Source organism: Furipterus horrens, unplaced genomic scaffold (genome assembly GCF_987537825.1).
Source record: "Furipterus horrens unplaced genomic scaffold, mFurHor1.1.pri manual_scaffold_13, whole genome shotgun sequence".
Lineage (NCBI taxonomy): Eukaryota > Metazoa > Chordata > Mammalia > Chiroptera > Furipteridae > Furipterus > Furipterus horrens.
The window spans coordinates 18,543,161-18,564,307 of record NW_028327183.1 but is presented as its reverse complement, the minus strand read 5'-3'; the positions used below and the strand labels follow the sequence as shown (position 1 = coordinate 18,564,307).

The following is a 21,147-nucleotide window of genomic DNA, read 5'->3' as shown; positions in this document are numbered from 1 at the left end:
CTAGCGGCTCCGGAGGGCGCCCGGAAATGCGTCGCTAAGCCCCGGCAGAGCCTCTCTAGCAGTAGCGCCGCTGCCTCTCGGTGGTGCTGCGGCCCGGCCCCTGCGCTCTAGGCCCCAGTGCCCCAAAGCCGTGCGACGTTTGCTCCGTCGGCGGGTCTCGTTGAGGTTAAGTTTGCTCTTCCAGGTGGGCTGCGGAAGGCAAGACCCAAAAGCGAGCGCCGGATTCAACTCTGGCGGCTGGGCCGGGGACCTGTATCTTAGTAAAGCTGCAGGTGCCACCAGATTTGGGAGTCTCAGGTCTGGATCGGTGGTTTACACAGTATCAAACCCAAGGCCACCCTTCTTGTAGCAAATATTTACTAGTGACCACTTTATTCTCCTGTCATGAAAATCATACATAATACTTAGAAGAGCATAGATATTATAAACAACCTATATTTTAAAAATTAATGCCTTAACTGTAATAAAAGAAATAAGAGGAAAATAATTTGTAATTAAAAACACATTTCAATATATAAATGTTTGGTCATGACTGCTGCTGTAGGAGACATAGGACGCGGTCAGATATTTTCCTTTTCATTTAGAATGTGCCTGAATGCCACAGCCACAATGCTGCGTTTCAAATTGGTGTTTCAAAAATCACAAGGTGGGAAAATGGTGAACCCTTTCTGTTAAAAGTGTAAATGAAACACAGTACAATCTTGTCTTGATCACATTCCTGGAGAATGGGCATATGTTAAAAACTGTTCAAAAACACATTGTGTTTATCTGAAAAACAGGTTCTACCTTCAGGTAGTTTATAAGCAATTTTTACCTACATAAATATCCAAGAAGACATAGGAATGTCTGTGAAAATTTGTTCAGTAGGAGGAACCATCCGGTACATTTCAGGATTTGTGGCACTCCTGATTTCCATCCAACACCACCAAACACTGTAACAAAAATATTCCCATAAAATCCTAAAACGCCTTGGGGATGGTGAATGGCACTAAAAGCCACTGGATAAGACCACCGTTAGGGTCCTTCCCAAACCTAATAGTGTTGGCCTTTTTCATCCCAGCTCTGATCCCTCCCTGCACTGGAAGGTGGCTGGAGGGACCCATAATGACCTCTCCAGCCTCTTAGCACTCAGATTCTCACCCCACCTCAATTTCAGCCCCTCTTGCTGAATAGGCCATTTTCTAAACCTACGATGCCCTTCCCTTCCCATTCCTAGTCTCTGTCTTGACTGTTACACGGTCTCAGTTCAAATCCCATTTCCCTTGGAAAGCAAGCCTTCCTTACCACCCAGTATAAGGGAGGCCTGCCAGTTATGAAGCATCACCGCATTCTGTACTTTCCAGTGCTTAACACATTTGTGCTTATTTAATGGTGACTATTTATTTAACTATGTCTTCTCTGGTCAGTCCATGAAGCAGGGACTTTATCTATTGTACCTTGTTCAACACCACTATCCTCAGCTGAAGCACAAGGCCTGGCACAAAGAAGGTATGCAATAAATATTTGTTGTTGACATAATCCAAAGGCTCCAGCGCCAGCTCCGGGGTAGAGCCCTTCTTTATTTCTGTGTCACTGGAGTTAGGATATGTCTTATGCCTGGGATCACTGACCATTGCCAGGAGCCTTTCCCTGCTTTGCCCTGATCCTGATCCTAACTGTTTCCCAAAATGAACAATTTACATGGCTTTGCTTATTCAGACAGGGAAGTGGTCCCACAATTGGGCAGAGTGACTGCTGGGGACTACATTGCTCTTGGCAATAAGAGTTGTTTCCACTTCCTAGGCTCAGAAAGCAGACCTTGAGCTAGGAATAAAGGGTTGTCTAAAGAAGAAATTAGCAGATCAATGTCAACAGAAACTCTGGCCCCAAATGCTGGATCACAAACCAGTCACCTAATTTTATAGGTAAGATAATAAGGCTTCCTAAATAAGCATGAAGCTCCGGCTCCTAAGACAGGCACACACCAAGTAACAAAAGTTCTACAGAAGGCATACAGAAGCAAGAGACCACACATTGTCTGCTCACTTCTGTTCTTCCGTTCTTATAAGGTAACAGAACCTCCAGCAAGACAAAGATAGTCCAGAAAAAATAACACACTCCTCTGTCCCCCTTTAAGCAAAGTGATGCTGTGCCCTTAAAGAGAAGGGACATGCCCTCCCTGGGCCAGTATTCCCCTCCGGCCGTGCCCCCATCAACTACATGGAATGCCATCAAGGAGATGCACGTATCTGCCCTAGACTGCTTACCTTCAGATGATATACAAGTGAGAAATAAGCTTTCATTATACTTAAACCACATTGATTTGAGTTCTTTGAAGCAACAACCAAGACCACATCCTAATACCCCTAGGAATGAGAGATGATGGAAAAAGTACACAATGTACTTCAAAATTTAGGCTGGTTCTCATATATAAGTATTCTGGAAATCTCTCTCTCTCTCTGAGCTGACAGCCATGTTTCCTCCCACCCAGCTGCAAGGCTTCTTCTCCTGTACCCTCTGTCCCCACAATTCCAGGGCCTCCCTAAACATTTCCTCCCTGCCCACCAGGGAAAACTGACTAATCTTCTCACATTAGATTTTCTTTTTGGTGTTCCTAGTATTAAGATGACAGAGTAAAAATTGTTCTTCCTGTTACTCCTCTTGAAAATTGTGGGAAAATAATAAAAGTCTGGTTAGGTTTCATTCCAGGAGTTTAAGGATGTTTCAATATTATAAAATCTTCCTTTATTTATTGACATTGTGAATTAAATTAACTGAGCATTCCACCTACTATGTGAAAAATATACTAGGGCATGGAGAGCTCTTATTCACAAAAGCAACAAACAACCAAAAAATATTTAGGAATAAACAATAATAAATGTTTAAGACACAGATGAAGAAAAATTTAAATACTTAGAGATTAAACAACCACTAACAAAAAGCCTTATATAAATGGAAAGGCACAGGTAATTTTTCAATAGGAAGGGTGTTCATCTTGATTTAATTGGCAAGTCCAATTTCAGACAATTTTGAAAAAGAACAAAGTGGCATAAATTGGTCTATTCAAATAAAACATTATGCCCTGACTGGTGTGCCTCAGTGGATTGAGTGCCCACCTGCAAACCAAAGGGTCGCTAGTTTGATTCCCAGTCAGGGCACATGCCTGGGTTGTGTGCCAGGTCTCCAGCTGGTGGCACACAAGAGGCAACCACACATTGATGTTTCTCTCCCTTTCTCCCTCCCCTTCCCCTCTCTCTAAAAATAAAATAAAATCTTAAAATTAAATTAAATTAAAAAATAAACCTAATACCTAGAAATTTAGGATAAGATATAATTTACAACATCATTCCATAAGCCTGGCTCAAAGGAAAGTATACCCAGATACTAAAAATGAACTAAAACCAGAGATTAGCTGAGCTGATGCTTTGACCAACATAAGTGGAGATGATGGAGGTGTGAAGATCTTGATATCTAAGGAGGTTGAAATTGGGGCTTCTCACACACATATATACCTACCTAACTGCCTAGACCCGTGAAAGGATAAATTAGAAAACCGCCCCACTAACAAAGAGATAATAAAAAAAGGTCATGGCCCTTGCCTAGGTTTTGGGATGGTAGTGAGACGTCCCCCTAAGAATTTATCATATTCTGTACCATTGAGTAGTTCAAAATTAATACTACCTACTTGGACCAGTAGTAACTCATAATCTAAGAAACCAAATTAAAAATTGATTCTGGTAAACTTCTGAGTCAACACAGAATTTGGAGACTATTCTATTTGAACCTATGCTTTCCCTCACTATTGCCTGTACCCATCAACCTTCCTTTCTGTGAAGTCAGGCACAGCCTCCCCATATCTTGACTTGACCCTGATATTCACCTCTACCCCTAAGGAGCTAATCTGTCTCCTCAAACAACCCCATTCTTCTGTTACTGAGACACAGTTGTCCCAGAGACCTCTAATCTCTATAGGGCAAAACTGTGAGGGCTAGAACATGGGCCCTGAGACCATACTGCCTGTCGGAATCCCTACTGTGCCACTTCCCTTGTCCTTGGATGACCTAATGAATCCATTTCCTCAGCTGTAGCAATGAGCTCATTGCAGCACCTACTTCATAACTTTCATGTTAGGAAAACTATCTGACATATGGCGAGTGCCAAAAAAATATTACTCCTGTGACAGTCATCCATTAAAGGACAGCTACGGCTGATGCAGCAACATGTGAAACCAAGTCCCTGACCCTGTTTACTCTAATCCATGGTCTTTTTCCTGACTTTTAAATTTTCTGGCCTCCAAATGATCCCCCTAGAAATAACCCAAATGCCTACCACAAATAAGCAATAAATGATGGTATATTCATGTAATGTATAATGAACCTGTACTGTTGATTCCATTTATGTAAAACTTTGTGGTGGCAGAGGTCAGAATATAGGTCACCATGACAAGGAAGTAATGGCCAAAACAGGATACAGGGAGAGTAACAGAATGCTGGGATGTTCTGTTTCCTGATCTTCACGATTATAAGGCTGTTTTCCTTTTTGTAAAAATTCAAGTTATACAACTATGACTTGTGCATTTATGTCTATTATACTTCAATTTTTTAAAAGCTTGTTTAAAAAGTAACCCCCCAGCCTATTTATTCAGTGGTCAGTCCAAGCATGTGATACAACTGCTCATCCAACTGCTGACAAGTAAGGAAGAGGTGGTGAAGACACCCAGGCAGGTAAGGTCTGGAATTAGTTAGGGTGACTGCCATTCTGGTTGGCAGCAAAGGGGCACATGAAAGAAAAGAGGGCGCAGATTACATTCATCATCCAAAGAAAAGGGCCCGTTCTTTTCCTACTGAGACATCTTAACACTCTCTTAGGAGGGAGGCCCAGAGTATTTCCTTGGCCTACTAATCAGATCAAAGGGCAGAGTGGGCATGCTATTTTAGGCAAACTGGTAAACACTGAGCTGGAAAAGCTACAACAGCCTGGCATATACCAGTTTATTGCCCAGAATCGTATCCATTCCAAATAACGACTGAGTAAACAAAATGAAAGTTTTAGTGATGGCTTTTGGTTAGATAGCTAAGACTGCTGAGAATGGATTCCTGAGTTTTGTAGTACTGCCCTAAACACTTGTCGCATAGCTCAAGCTGTTACAAGTTCTGGTGTCCTAATGTGGCCTTGACTGTCGTGTGTCCCACTGGATTTCCCATTGTTATGCTCACCAGGGCTGCTGGGACTAGAGCTGAAGACTTTTCCACACATCATATCCACAGAACATTTCTCCTTCATCAGGTTATCCCTGAAGATTATTAAAACAATGATTATAAATAACTGTTACACTGATAAGGCTCTGTTCCAGGGAAAGAAAACTTAATTCAAACTTGCTTGAGCAAAAAACAAAAATGGAATTTATTGGTTACTGAAATTTAAAAACCCAGACGTATTTCTAGCTTCAGTTATGATGTAATGTAATTGTTCAAACAAAACTGTCAAGGTTGTTACTCTCCAACTCCGCTCTCTTTTCTGCTGTGTTGACTCTATTCTCAGCTTCCACAAGAATCCAGGAATTCCTCTCAGCTTTAAGACTAAGAAGAAAAGATGAGTATTTCTTCCTGTTAACTTTGGCTATACCCTGGGACTCTAACTGGACCATCTTGGGTCACCTAGTGACGTCTGAACTAGGGCTTGGGAGAAGGAATGTGCTCCTGAGCCAGGCCTGTGCCACCCATTCTGTTCCTGTGATGTGATCCCAAAGGAGATTTAATATACTATTACCACTCGAAGGGGATAAAAAAAACTCTGGGAGGCCAAAATGACATATGTCCATCTCAAGTTTCTCTCCAGGGTGGACATGCTCATGATCACCTAGCTGGGAAGAAGTCCTAAAAGATTTGTCATACTTGACACACTCATAGAGTTTCTCTCCGGGATGGAGTCTCTGATGCTGAAGAAGATTTCTTTTGGTAATCAAGACTTTTCCACACTTACCACATACACAGGAAGACTCTTGCGTATGGATCGTCACATGCCTTTTTAACTGGTCCTGCACTGAAGGCTTTCCCACAATCTACACAGTCAAAGGGTTTCTTCTCGCTGTGGACTCTCTGGTGCCGAGCTAGACTGTCATGAAATTGAAGGTCTGTCCACATACTTTACAGAATAAGGCTTTTCCCGTGTGAATACGCTAATATTTTTTAAGACAGGAAGTCCTTCTGAAGCCTTTGTCACACTCATTGCGTGCATAAGGTTTCTCCCCAGTGTGGAAGCTTTTTCCACACTCCTGGCAGTGACAGGGTCTGTCCCCACTGTGGATTCTCTGATGCCTGATAAGATTTCCATAACCAGTAAAGGTTCTCCTCCCACATTCCTCACTCTGATAGGGTTCTTCTCCACTGTGGATCCTCCTCTGAATTAATGTTGACTTAACAGCAAAAGCTTTTTCACATTCTTTACACTTGTAAGGTCTCTCCCCAGTGTGACCTCTCTGGTGTCTAACATATTGAGAAAAATAGCTGAAACACTTCCCACGGTCCTCACATCTGAAGGGTTTCCTATCATCATGGATTCTTGGAACCTTTCCTGTAATATTTTTCACTGTGGAAATCTCCTGATGCTTCCCCAGTTTACATGTTTCTAGGAAGCTAGTTCTCGGAAGAGCGCTCTTCTGCAGACCACAACACAACACCACATCTCTGTTTTCAGAAATTGCCTGTATTGGTGTGGACTCATTGTCAACGCTGGTCTCAGTATCTGACATAACAAACAGAAAACACAAGTGCCACCTGAGAATTACACTAGAAAGAAAAGAGCATCAAATACAGGGCTTTTAGAGATTACTTTTCAACCTCCACACAGGCCTGGCAGCAAAAAAAGTGGGAAATATCAGACAGGCAGGGAACTGTCGAGGTGGAACAAGGTCTCAGTGTACACATAACACATCAGATTGCTTCCTAAGCTCTTCCAGGCTCTGTATTTGAATGACTTCTCCCTAGTATGTTCTAGTATCTTACGACCTTATGATACTCATAGGCCTACAAAATACCAAAGAAGGTACATGCTCCAAGAGCAAGTATAATAGCATCATTGAGGTGGCAAAATTCAAGAGTCAGAAAGTAAAACTGAAGAGTCAGAATGTAAGGCAATGAATGAATTGTTATTCTTTTTAAAAATTCATACCCTGCAGAAGTGCCCCAAAACGGGAGACACTGAGCATTAAGGGCACTGAGCTGTGGCAGGACAATCACAGAAGCGCTTAGAGGAAGTCACTCCCAGTAACTGCAACTCCACAGATGACAAGTAAACACCCTAAAACTGCTGGCAAGTGTTGTCTTGTTATCAAACTCTCAAAAAAGTCTGACCCTCAACTATGCAGAAACTACCACCCTAAGTAGACTCTGCCTATTCAGAAAGGGTTTACTTAGATACACCAAGGCTGCAGAGTACTCCTTGTATTAGTAAAAAGGGGACAAGCAGCCACCTATAAAATGGCATTTTGTGCTCCTGAACATTGGATGACATGTTAAGTTAAAGCCAATCTATTTTATATAAAACACATAACTAATTTTGGTTTAACGTTAATTTAGGTTATCTGGTCATCTGCTGATTGATCCAGTTCATCCTCTGAGTGCAAGTTAAACGAGTGGGGGCCTTCAGGAGGAGAGACCTGATACCAGAGTGAACAGGGTAATCAACAGTCTGGAAGAGCGGTTCGTTCCCACACTGTTCCTCTTTCTTCCTAGGAGGCTGCTCAATGTTGTAAAGTCAGGATTGAGCAATCTGTGACCAAAACGCTTACTTTTCCTGCTGCCCCATACTCCACCATTCATCTTAATCAGAATGCCCACAGTTCTTCCAAGCAACCACCCCCCTCCTTGTTCTCCTGTGATTATCACCTCCTTCCTGCTGGAGAAACAGCTGCCCAGATGCAGTGCCCTCATCTTCCTTCCCTTCCATTTCCACACCCTCTTATCACAAGCTTCAAACTTCCCAACCATCCCAGATGCCACCTCCTCCCTTCCCCTGATACACTGTCCCTTGTCTTCTTCTTCAACCTTTTTTCGATCTTCAAATCCAGTTGGGCATAACAATCATTCCTTTACATCAAATTTTTCTCATTGAAGTGTTTTTCAAATTGCCTATTATTAGTTGTGAAACTGACATATTGTGTAACTATCAAACAATTTTAAAAATGAAAATACACTGGCCTATATGAGAATAGAATAGAATAGAATAGAATAGAATAGAATAGAATAGAATTCACACACACTGTAATGCCAAGGGTAAATTTTGTTTCCTGATACTCTAGTTCCCAGGACATATGAGTATACTGGGTTTTGATGCAAAATGTAACAACTACTGAAGCTCATAAGCAAAAAATGTTTGAAAAACATTTGTCACAATTCACTACACTTTCTTTCACTTCTAAACTAATCAAAATAAGAGGCTCAAGTTCTGTCTCAATTTTGTCATCTCCCATTTACTCCCTCTCTGCTCTGCAAATGCTCTCCCCGGAAACTGCTGCCCTCGGCACCGGTTTCACTGTTCCCAGCTGGTGACCCTCCTCTCCCTGTCTTTCTCCTCCTTCTCTCACTAAAATTAAATTTTCCTTAATACTTAAGATTCAGCCCTCCTTTTTGCTTCCTGGGGGCCATTTCAACTAAAACTCTGTAGAGTACACAGGCATCTGAACTTGTAGATCTGACAGTTACCTCAGACTCTACACCTGCCTTCTCAATGGCCTCCTCTAGCCATCCACTTTCATATTCTAAAGGAACTGCAGACTGTGTTCATATCCGAATTTCAATGAATTCAGAAAGCTCCTCCTATGTTATGATGTGACAGTGTTACCTGATTCAACGATTCCCTTTTAAGGATGAGTTTTGGTTAAGATCTGGTCAATTCTAGCTCCACAGACTCCTTCCTCCTCCATTTTTGCAATACCACCATTCCCCTACCCAATTCACTTACTCAAAAGTTAATGCCTCCTACATAATAATAGTTTAACAAGATTTTATGTCTTCAATTTCCTTCATGCCTATCAAACCACATACTATGTTAATACTTCTAAGACACAGCAATTACAGGCCTATGTCACTAGCGGCAAGGTCACTGTGGCAGGGGTCACTGCTCCTGCTTCACATGGTTTTGCCTACTCGCTCATTCCCGTTCCTGTGCCGCAAATTCTTCAGGATAGAGCCCTCAGGTTCAGCACAAAATCTGCACTCTAGGGATTCTACACAATGCTGGGTGGGTAAGCCACACCAACTACATTCATCCACACCATCAACTACGTAAAGGGGGGTCAGGGTACACTGCAGATTCTGAGCCCACCTCAGATTCTAGGAAGTCTTGCTTAGGCTTTGCATCCTAAGCCTCATGCTTTTGCACTGCTTACTAGAAAATACAAACGAATCATCACAGACAGGCTCCAGAAAGAAAGAAAAAATCAATTTTTAAATAGTACCCCTCCCCCAGGTGATTCTCCTGCACATTAAACTGCAAAGTTCTTCACAATGATTTATTGGATCTTTTATTCCCTTACTCAGGCCAGATAATTTACCTTCGTTTTCTCCACATGGTATCCCATGTAACCTGTCAAATTTGGAATAAATGGCTCTGGCCCTGAAGAAGCATCATTTGAGCTTCTAAGTGGAAAGTACACTAGCCTCTCCTGCTGTGCTCCCACAGTCCACTGCCTACACACCAACAAAAGCATTCAAAACACACTTTTTAAAAGTTTTTACATCTGTCTCTGCAACTCGTATCCTCCAGAGAGTCTTAAACAAAGCTTGGCACCCAACAAGTGCTGAAAAACTGCTCCTAAACAAACCTATCCTGTCCAAGGAAGAAGGGCCACGGAGGTCGGCCAAGCTGAAACTCAGAAAGAAACAATGGATTCAAGAATTGCATATGAGAAACATGAAGTGGAAATATGTTATCTTGATAAGAGTTAAAATTGGTGGGAAAGGTTTCATATTTTACCTATTAGGAAAAGTTATCTACTTTATTTAAACCCTTACCAGCATGGTTCCTTTTAAAATACACTGCTCTGTAAAGCTCTACCATTGCCAGTTTTAAACCTGCTTCACTTACCTTTACCGATGTCTGCAGTTCTCTCTGCAGGTGGGTCATCCTGTGCCTCTAGTCCCCAAGGCAAATCCCCTCCCTCCAGAAGTGAAGTCAGGGAAGATTTGGGCACTGTGTAGCCTGAAAAGGGAAGAAAATGGCACCTTTCAGCCCTGTGTCTGCTATGTCAAAAGAAGGAAAACCCCAAGAGCCTCAGTAAGAGGCTCAGGACTGGGGAAAGCAAAGGAGATTTTGTTGAAGAAGAAACTGACCTCTTCCTATATAAGAATGGGTAAGTTAGTGAGGCCCTGCAAGACAGGTGCAAACAAAGGGAAGGGTTCACTCCCTTCCCAAGACAATGGGGGAATAGCAACAACCTGAGAACTTGGCTCTAGCAACAGAAACTACTTATTCCTTACTGGGCAGAGCCCCTTAGAGGATGGGACTATTCTTACAAGGGGACCATTCCCTACATTGGGACCAAACTGATCTAAGACTTTTCCCTACCCAGCAATCTCTGAAGTGGGTCATTTGGCCTCAGCGTGGAGCTGTGCAGTAGGGGATACCAGAGACAACCCCTCCTTCTCCACACTGCAGCCCAGCCCGTAAGGAAAAAAGAAGGAAGCAGGAAGGCATAGATCTGAGTCCCAGGAGGAAAGTGGCCTTACCCAGGGATGTCAAGTTCCCATAATTCTCCAGCATCCCACTTCTGTACAGGGCACTCTGTGTGGAAGAAAGTCCAATCCATTCTGCCCGAGTAAAGTCCACAGCCACATCTTTGAAGGTCACCATTTCCTAAAACAAGAGGTTCTTGTTGCCCCAGAGCCAATTCTCTAGCTCAAGGACAGAGTGCGGGACGGGACACGGAGGACAGTATAAGGGAGGAGTCTTATTAGGAAGGCTAATGAGAAAAGGTGGAAGAACTGGGCATTGGACCCTTAAATGACTATTTCTACAACCAAAAATCTGGATTTCTCTTACTATCAGAAGCACTTCCATCAGGATATAAAATTTACTGTTATAAAACATTATTAAAAAAAAAAAAAAAAACACTTCAAAAACCCTGGAGAGTCTCCCATTAACTAACATGCCCAGAGCAAAACCTCTTTAATTGATTTTGTTAATCCTGTCAGTCTTTTACTGTTACACCTACAAATGGGCAATTAGCTTCCATATGTCCACTCACTCACAGGCAGCATCTCACCACTTACCTGTTCCCCCTTCACTAGCCCCAGTGCCCAGCCAATCCATCTGTGCCCCACACGTGCTCACTCTGCCCCAAGCCTCAAGCCCGCATGACAAGAAGAGTCATGGTTTGCCACCATGAGCCCCTATCAGCCAATGCCCATTTGTTGCTTCAAGGGGCTGTGCTGCCTGTGTTCAAGAACATCCAGCAGGGGGAGCTCAGTGCCACCTGGGGCAGTCTAGTATTCTGCTTTCTGAACTACTCTCTCGGGAAAATATGCTTCTGGAATTAAATCACTGCTGGGTGGCTCCTTTGGCCACTTTTTATGCCCCCAAGACCATCTGTAATAGCTTCTGCCATGCAAGTTTCCTGTTTTCTCAAGAGTCATCCTTTCCCCTCCCTGATGGCCCCAAGTCTACCTACACAGAAAGCTCCAGCATCTGGTTTAGACCCTCTATTCACTCCTCAGACTTGGTTACCTGAACGTGCAGTGAATATCCTCCCACTTTCCAACGCCTCAGCTGATCCTGCAGATCTCCACCTTCCATTCCGCTGGTCCCAGCACTGCCTCAGCCTCTGCTGACCCAGCATGTGTGTTACCCACCAACACTAAGCTCATATGCTCCCACAAACTGGCTCCCAGACTAATTCACATAAACTAACTGGTACAGTGAGTGACAATTCTCTTTCCCTATCTCAGTTGATAGTACCAATTTCAGCCCCATCTCCTATACTAGGAACTTAAGATTCACCCTAGACTAACTTGCCCCAGGCACTGCTCACTTCTACCAGTTGGTAACCAAATCCTGCCAATTTGATAGCCAAAATATTTCTGGAATCTGACCCTTCTTCATTAAGGTACAATCAGTACACTAGTTCATATGAGATGGGACACTTGAACAGCTCCAATTCCAGGCTGTCCTGCACTGAATCCATCTCTGCCACACATACAATGACCTACTTTAAATGACAATCTGACTCACCCAATTGAATGATGTAATGAGTCACCACTCACTACAACAGTGGTTCTCAAAGCGTGGTCCCCAGAGCAGCCACATCTGATAATTGGTTGGAAAGGCAAACTGGTCCCCCCACCCCACCCTCGAGAGCAATTTTTGCATCAATGAGCCCTCCACGTGATTATGATGCACCCTGAAGTCTGAGAAACCTGGGCTAGAAGGAAAAAATCCAAGTTCAGGAAACTGAGCCGTATCAGGTGACCAGCAGACAGTGATGGGGAGGCCCAAGACTGTATATAGAGAAACCAGCTGGGAAGGAGCTCTGCAAACAAAATCCCAGAGAAGAAATAAGAAGCCTTGAGTGAAGGCAATATAAAATATGGGACAGGTGGAAGAGAGAGCAAGCAGAAGCAATGAGACTTGGTGACTCTCTGAAGTGGTACCTAGGAAGAAGCATCAACAAGTACTCAGCAAGCTGGAAACTAAGTGGTGAAGACTCTGAGACGGAGAGACCAGTGACTCACGGGCGCTTACAGAAGATCAGAAGACGGCGGGAGCCACAAGGAAGACAATGCATCAGTGGAAGAGTCAGGCAGAGAGACCTGCCAGATGTCAGAAATCTGGGATGGGCACTTGGGATACGGTTCATGGATGCTAAGGTACAGGATAAATAAGTCCCAGGGAGGAAACAATAAAGAAGCAATACCCGGCAACTCGTCAGTCTGAAAAAGTGATATACAACTCAAAAAAATCAATTTCCCTGTCCCACAAACGTACTTAGTGTTCATGTCACAAATGAAATCAGTTAAGATGCAAAGAGGTTAAGTGACTGGCTCAAGGCCATGGATGGGGTCCCTCATTTCAGGTACCCTGTACCAGCACAAAGCTTTCCTGCCGTAGCCTGCTGCCTTGCCTTAGCCGGCAGCATGGGCCTCAAGGAGGATCTATTTTCCTTGATTCTGAAGCCAGAACTTCTTTAGGAGGATAAATGATATAAGCTCCTTTTTCCTTTTCATCCTGCCACTCTTCTGTCACCATATCCCTGGAACCTTGCGACCAGATGCCTATACCACTAGCCTGGGTCCCTATTTCTCACAGATGCCTCTAAACCTGGGGACCCTCCAGTTCAGCAGAAATCCTCAGAGTGTAGGAGGCTGTAATTCCACTCCCCAGGACACTCTCTTTAGCAATTACTTGGTGGGCTTCTGCCTGCTTAACCCCTCACCATCCAGCATCCAGTCCTACCAGAGAGTAGCAATAAGGGCCTTCCTACTGCTTTGGCTCTAAGACCTGCCAAAATCACCCCTCTCATTGCCCATCTCCTTCCAATCAGATCTCTGGAAGGCCAACTTGAGGGATTTTTGTCTCACCTGGTGCCAGGCCTTCACAGGCATGGCTGCCATCACCTGAGCTCCCTCTTGGTGAAGGGCAGGGACTGAGGGAAGAAGCATAAAGAACCACGAGTGAGCCTGGTCCAGTCAAAGGGTCTCCTTTAAACCAACAAACTTGCCAATAACAGCAGCAATCATTTACTAAATGCCCACTGGGTAAGTAGTATATAAATATTTCCTTTTTTAAACCTAGATGATACCATGAAGTTGTCAATGTAAGAAACATCCAAACCTGTAGAGAATTTTTTATGAGTTTATTTGAGCCAAACTGACAACTGCCAGAAAGCAAAATCTCAACAGATCGAGAAATGTTCCTCTGGAAAACGACAGTTTAACGCCTTATTTTATACACGGCAATCAAAAGAGGAGGTGTAAAGGGGTTATAGGAAATCCACTGGTGGTAGATTAGGGAGGTGGGGAAAAGGAAAGTAGGGGAGAACCTCTGGCAATAGATAAAAAGTAAAATGATAAGACACTTTACACAGGTGGGTACAAGTTAGTTAATAGCCAACAATTAACATGATAACAATAACAATGAGGGGATCAGTAGTCTCCCCCTAGTGCAGTGCCTGGGCTTTGAGGGGTCCAGAAAAAGAGAATCTGACATTCCAAAAGTACGGTATCATAGATGCAAAAAGACAACAGACAGGTAAAGATTGACCTATGTTTGGAAAAATACTGGCCTAGGATAAAACTACCCACCATGAACTGCTTTTAGTTTGCAAGTTTTAATTTCAGACCATCCTATGTGCTTACTTTAGGTCTCCAACAGACTTCGGTTTCAGAGTTGTAGACGGGAGAAATGGGGTGAGGACTGGTGTGCTGGCATTTATTAGCTTCAGAAGCCTTCAGCAGTAGCTCAGAGGATCTCTAAAATTTCTTATCAATTTTTTTAAAAGAATTTATCTGTGCTGCTTCCAGAAGATTCTAATTTCCAAGTCAAGATATGCTTCCCATTCATTCAGTTTAATTTTAGAGCCAGCATTTTTCTAATTCTGCATGCAAAAAAAATAATTTAGGTGCCAAAAGAAAACTGCATTTTGGCCATTTTAAGTTGCTATTATTTCTAGTCAAACTTTCCCATTCCTGGAAATGCTCTTGCAAGTCAAGGCTTCCTACCAGGAGTATTAATGATGGCTGGGGTCTAGGAGGTTCCAGCCTTGGGAGCACAATTTCCCATGTTAATTTTAGTTTTATTTTTGGATCTTTAAAGTCTGCACAAGCTTCTAGGGATATTGTGCAATGAGTTAAAGTGAGTTGTGAGTTGAGTTCCACGAGGCTCTCACCCCTTGAGTAGCACCAACCCTCTTACACGCCTGGGTTTCTCTTCCTAGCTGTCCAATGCAGTCGTGAGGACTCGGAGCATCAGGAGACCGACCTTTATCCGCCGTCCCCAGATGAGTCAACTGGTCAATTACAGTGGGGTTGGAATCCCCTACAGAGCTCCTGCACACCGTGGGGGATGCCCCTGACACCTTCACAGAGCTTCTTAGTCACCTAAGAATACCCGAGATTCAGGCTGGAGGGAGAAAATGCCCCTATTCTTCGAAGCCGAACAGTTTCAGGCTCTCATTTACCCAGCAAAAGGTTTTTGTGCAGACTCTCAAAGAGCAATTCTAATTATAAAGTCAAAGTTAAAACACCAGCCGCCTATTTTTCCTCCAATCTTGCCTTAGTCCAAGTTCTCACTCAACCCTTAAACTTCACTTCCACCTTGAAGATTTAAAAAGCTCAAACAAAGTCAGGGCCTCATACCTTAAAATAGGGAGGTCCAGAATTCCAACTGAAACTCGCCCAAGTTCACGCTTTGCAAAACGAGGAGCAGGCAGGCTCAATGCACCCCTTGGGGGACCCTAACACCGGATCCGGTTGGCGGGGTGCTCACAGATCGATTGAGAAATGCTCCTCTGGAGAATGGCAGTTTAGAAATTTATTTTATACATTACAATGAAAAGAGAGGGTGTAAGGGGTTTACAAGAAATTCACTGGTGATAGATTAGGGAGGCAGAAAAAGGAAAGTTGGGGAGAACCTCTGGGACTGTATAAATACAATGATAGAAACTTTTACACAGGTGAGTACAGGGCAGGTAATAGTGAACAAATCACATAACAATAACAATGAGGGGATCGGTGGTTGTCCCCTGGTGTGGTACACGTGCTTTGAGGGGTCCAGAAAAAGGGAATTTGAGGACTTCCGGCCAAGATGGAGGCTTAGGCGGACACGCTAGGTCTCCCTCTACAACTAGAGAGGAATACAACTACTTCAAAACAAAGGATAACTAGAAATTCCAGAAAATAAAACTACACGGAAGTCCAACATATGAAGTTATAAACCAGCGGTGCCATTTGGGCAGGTAAGAGTTAAAGAGGGCAGTGCTGTTTGCGGTCGCACCCGGAGTGGCCAGCGCGAGGAATCCCGGCTGCGCAAGCCCCTGGCGGTGCACGACCCCGGCGAGAAGTCCCAGCTACGCAAGCCCCTGGCGGTGCGCGACCCCTGCGAGGAATCCCGGCTGCGCAAGCCCCTGGCGGTGCGCGACCCCGGCGAGGAATCCTGGCCAAGCCCCAGGCGGTGCGCGACTCCGGCGCTGGGGAGAGCGGCCGCATCGCCTTGAACAGTGAGGCCCAGGGGGGCGGGAGGACGGATCCCGGTCTCCTAGCTGAATAACTGTGTGAATCCATCTTGGACCTCCGCCCCCACAGAAAGCACCACAGGGCTGCGAAATAGGTCGTGGACAGGCAGGCGCCGGTTGCTAATTTGTGACGCGTACACAGGCACTGCCCCCGCCAGCCAGCCCAAGAAAACAAAACGCATCTGTCAAAATGAGGCAGGCAACTATAGAAATACCGGTAACACAACTCACCAGGCAGCAGATAGAGAACCTGACAGATGAACAGATAAGAAACCTGTCAGAGGCTCAGTTCTGGGCCATTGTTAACAGGTGGCTTACAGAATTCACAAAAGAGCAGGAAAAAGATATGAAAGAAGCGAAAAACTTTCATAACGAAAGGAACAAAACCGCATACGAGACAGAAGGAAAGGAAATAAAATCCAGAGTTCATTTCAACAAACTGGAATATGGAGAAGGAACAAGCAGTCAACTAATGCAGCGAGAGGAAATGGGAAGCAACAATGAAAGGATCAGAAACCTCTGGGACAGCTATAAAAGGCCCAACATAAGAATCATTGGTTTGCCAGAGAATGAGGAAGATGAACTAGAACTTGAAAAATTGAGTGAAAATATAATAAAGGAGAACTTCCCAGACTTGGGGAAGGGAATAGACCTGCAGGTCCAGGAAGCAAGGAGAGTTCCCAAGAGACTGGACCCAGGGAGAACCACTCCAAGACACATTATAATCAAAATGTCAAAAATTAAAGATAAAGAGAGAATCTTAAAAGCAGCAAGAGAGAAGAAAAGAATTATGTACAAAGGGGTCCCAATTAGACTATCAGCTGACTTCTCAAGGGAAACCCTACAGGCAAGAAGAGACTGGCAAGAAATATTCAAAGTAATGAAAATCCAAAACCTACAACCACGAATACTCTATCCAGCGAAATTGTCATTCAGAATAGAAGGACAGAGAAAGTGTTTCCAGGACAAAATAAAACTGAAAGAGTTCATTAGATCCAAACCACTGTTATAAGAGATGTTAAAGGGACTGGTTTAAAAAAAAAACAGAAGCTAGGGAGATGAACCAAAGGCAAACTAAATAGGCAACGAGAGTGGAAGAGGAACTATGGGTACGGGAAGCATATTGGGGGGAGGTCAACAGGGAGGGGGAATGGGGAAAAGGAGGGAGATGATATAGGAATTGGGGATCAAGGTAGGAGGGAATGGAATAGACGGAGAGAGGTTGGGAGGAACTGTATGCACAACTAATGGACATAATCTAAAAGGGGGGGACAACTGGAGGGAGTGGGGCCACCGGGTGGAGGGGAGCAGAGGGAAGGGAAATTGGCACAAATGTAATATTTTAATCAATAAAACACATTAAATCTGAAAAAAAAAAAAAAAGGGAATTTGATATTACAAAGGTGTATTACCTTAGATACAAAAAGACAACAGACAGGCTCAGTTAAGGTAAAGACTGACCTTTGTTAGGGAAAAATACCGGCCTAGGACATGACTATCCAACATGACTCACGTTCAGTTAGGAAGTTTTAATTTCAGACCATCCTTCGTGGTGACTTTAGACCTCTGAGTTTGTATGGCTGCCACGCGGGCCTCCCCTGAGCTTGTCAGGTGTTGCTTGTGGCCTCTTTCCTACCACAAAGTTTAACTTAGGAGGAAATGGATTCTGAAAGGTGCCCTCAGGCACCAGAGCATGTACCCCCCAACATCGAGCAACGCTGTTTGTCCTAGGCAGGACCTGAGTACTGGGGAAGATGAGTATGCAAAGAGCAAAAGACGCCAAAACACTAGAGGCAAAACCTAACAAGAGGAAATCCAGACCTTCACTTTTCAAAATATAATTCTACTGAGAAACTAAAAGATTAAAGAAAATAGAAACAAATACCTTATTTTTGGATGAAAAATACAATCTTCTCATTCAGTAACTACAATAATCCTCTGAACCTTTTCCTTTTCCCAAATGAGAAAACAAGGTTAAGGGAATAATTTTCTCTACCAAGGTCAATGTTGGTGGATGGATGCACTTCGATCCCAAGCCAGATCTACCAGATTCCAAATGCCATGCTTTTAATAACTACATTAAGTTGCTTCCAATCTAATCACAGTAGGATTTATCTTAGAACCTGATAAAGTGATTCAAAGGTTAATATGGAAGGACAGATGAGTAGCCAAGTAAATTCAGAGGAAGTCCTCCTTTTCTTGGACCTGGGCAAGTGTCTTTTTTGTTCACCATCCCATTCTAGGACCCAGTGATAACCGCAAAGGACCCTGAAAAGCCAACACAACATGCCAAAATGTATGGGTTATTCCTTTAATTATAAGTCCTACGAACACATTGCATTGTGTTAAGCAGTTATATTCTACCAAAAAGCAGCATCTTCCCTAAAGACTGCAAGCCGTCACGTCCTGCTCAGGCTCATCTGTGCCACTCCTGTCCCTCGCCTAGCCACTCTAGCCTTCTTTCAGTTTCCTCCTCTGCTAATCCAGGGCCTTAGTACCTGCTATTGCCTCTGTATGAACCACTCTTGTCCAGCCGTAGGACCTTTATCAGTGGTCCTGTCCGCCTGCAATACTCTGCAGCGCCCTGAACCCCTCTTCACCGAGGCAATGCCAGCTCATCCGTCCCACCATCTTCTACAGACCAGGTCAGGTCCCCACATTACACTCGCCACTAGTACTGTATTCCCTTTCCTGTATACCACATCTCCTAGTTTGAGATTATACACTGATTTGTACTTTCTTCGTTCAACAAACACTTCCTGCATACTTATTTCATTCCAGGCCAAATGTGAGATACAGTGGAGAAGGAAAAAAAGGTGTGATCCCTTTCATCATTGAGCTTGGTCTAGACTAAAGGAAGCACACGTATGGATCAAAGATTCTCGTAAATAACTTTAAGATCACAATTGTGAGTGATGCCAAGGAGAATCTAATCTAGATGGTAAGATTTAGTAGGAATTAACTAGATTAAAAGAGGAAATCATTACAAAAGTGACAGCAAGTGCAAAAGCATGTTCTAGAAGTGAAAGGCCAAGGCGACTGTAGCAGGACCAAGGGGAGTGCGCTGCAACGTGAGGGTGAAAAACTGCAGGAGGCCAAGCCAAGAAGGGGCTTGTGCAGCTGCTTGGTTATGACCACGTGGGGGGAAATGATCAGATTTGATTAATATGTAACTTCCCCATTAAACTCAGAGCTCCCTGAGGTTGGGCACCACACCCCGTCTCATTCATAGCTGCATCGCTGGAACCTAGAAGAGTCACTCGCACTTAGCTGCTCAGTAATTAGTTGTTAGCACAATGAGCGGAGGGACTTTGTGGCTGTGCTAGGACACAGTGCATCTCCTTTCCAAGCTCAGCTTCTAGTACCCAAAGCAGGCTGGGGAGGGTGAAGGCACCCGAGGGAGGGCAGGACTGGCTCTCACCTGCCTCTAAATCCCTCCACCACGGCAGCAAGGACCAAGGTGACAGCCTACTCTAAGGGCGAAGAGGACTCCCAGCCGACCAACTCCTGCACTCACCTCTGGAAAGCGGTCAAGGCCAGCTGACCAGAAGTGCCCCCCAACCCTCCCTACTGCAAGCCTCTGGGCTCCCTCTCTAGGAGGGCAGTGCGCAACTCAGTGATTCTCTGACCTGACTTCTGGCGTGGAGCTTTCAAAGCAGAGATCCTGAGACCTTGAGAGGAAAGTTTATGGTTGTTTTCGCTAATCTCTAACTGAACCTTAGCAATTCCTTCAATTACGTGTTGGCAACAAACTACAGTAGTACCAGCAGTGCCTGTGATTTTGTCAGTAATAGAAACCACAGACAGTTTCATATCACATTATAGTTCATGTAGATATTTCCAAATATGGGCTATACTTATCACTAATTTGTCAATGTAAGAAACATCCAAATCTGTAAGAATTTTTATGAGCTTATAATCCAAATGGCGACAATTGCCAGGAAGCAAAATCTCAATGGATTGAGACAAATGCTCCAGAGAGTGGCAGTTTTGTACTTTATTTTCTACATTAGAATCAAAGGAGGAGATGTAAGGGGGCTGCATGAAATCTACTGGCGTTAGATTAGGGACGTGGAAGAAAGCAGAGCAGGGACATCTCTGAGATTGGATAAAAAGTAAAACAGATACGTCTTTTACATTGGTGGGTATAGGATAGTTAACAATTAGCATTTACAGCACATATAGTTTGTGGGAGTTAAGATAACAATGATGGTTCTGTGGTCTCTGCCCTGGTGGGAGATTGTGCCCTGAAAGGCTGAGAAAAGGGGGTTACTGTGCCGTTTCACATTATGCTACCATAGATGCAAAAAGACAACAGACAGGCTCAGTTAAGGTAAAGACTGACCTTTGTCAGGGAAGGTGCTGGCCTAGGACATGACTACCCAACGTTTTAGTTAGGAAGTTTTCATTTCAGACTGTTCTATGTGGTTACTTTAGGTCTCTGAGTTTGTAAGGCCTGCCATACAGAGTTCCCCTGAGCTTGTCAGGTTTAGCATGTGGCCTCTTATTTTGTCCACAAGTTTGAAATTATAATAGTTATTGGGCTTACATTTAGATATTGTCATTTCATCAAATTGGTAAAGCTGCACATGTATTAATGTATCACAGATTTATTTTTCAACTATTTAACTGTATTTTAATACAATTGGTTTTGAGGGGTGTACAGGTGTCCTTACACTGCAAAATAGGTTATTGGACAAGAAAAATAAAAGCTGTCTTCCACAGTTTTAGACATAAGATCTGCATACTGGGAATCCAGGTCTGGTTTTAGCAAGCCCCCGCAGTAACTGCTGCAGTCAGGGACTGCCTGTGTCCTTCAAAGGTATCCTTATCAGCAGACAGGAATTTAGCAACTTCTCAATTCTCAGAAGCAACTCCTGCCCCCTCATCTAAGCCTTCTGCAGGGAGTCCCTTCAAGCCCCTCTCCCCCAACCCTTTAATCA

General features: G+C 43.9%; 1 protein-coding gene across 1 annotated transcript; it reads right to left on the bottom strand.

Moving 5' to 3' along the window:
* ZNF19 (zinc finger protein 19) lies at window positions 1–13,586 on the bottom strand. Its single transcript, XM_090259019.1, is given in 8 exon segments — window positions 1–189; window positions 1,437–1,564; window positions 5,749–6,020; window positions 6,022–6,094; window positions 6,097–6,723; window positions 10,066–10,179; window positions 10,707–10,833; window positions 13,554–13,586. Coding segments are annotated over 8 exon segments (1,563 nt in total).
* Window positions 13,587–21,147: the final 7,561 nt, after the last annotated feature.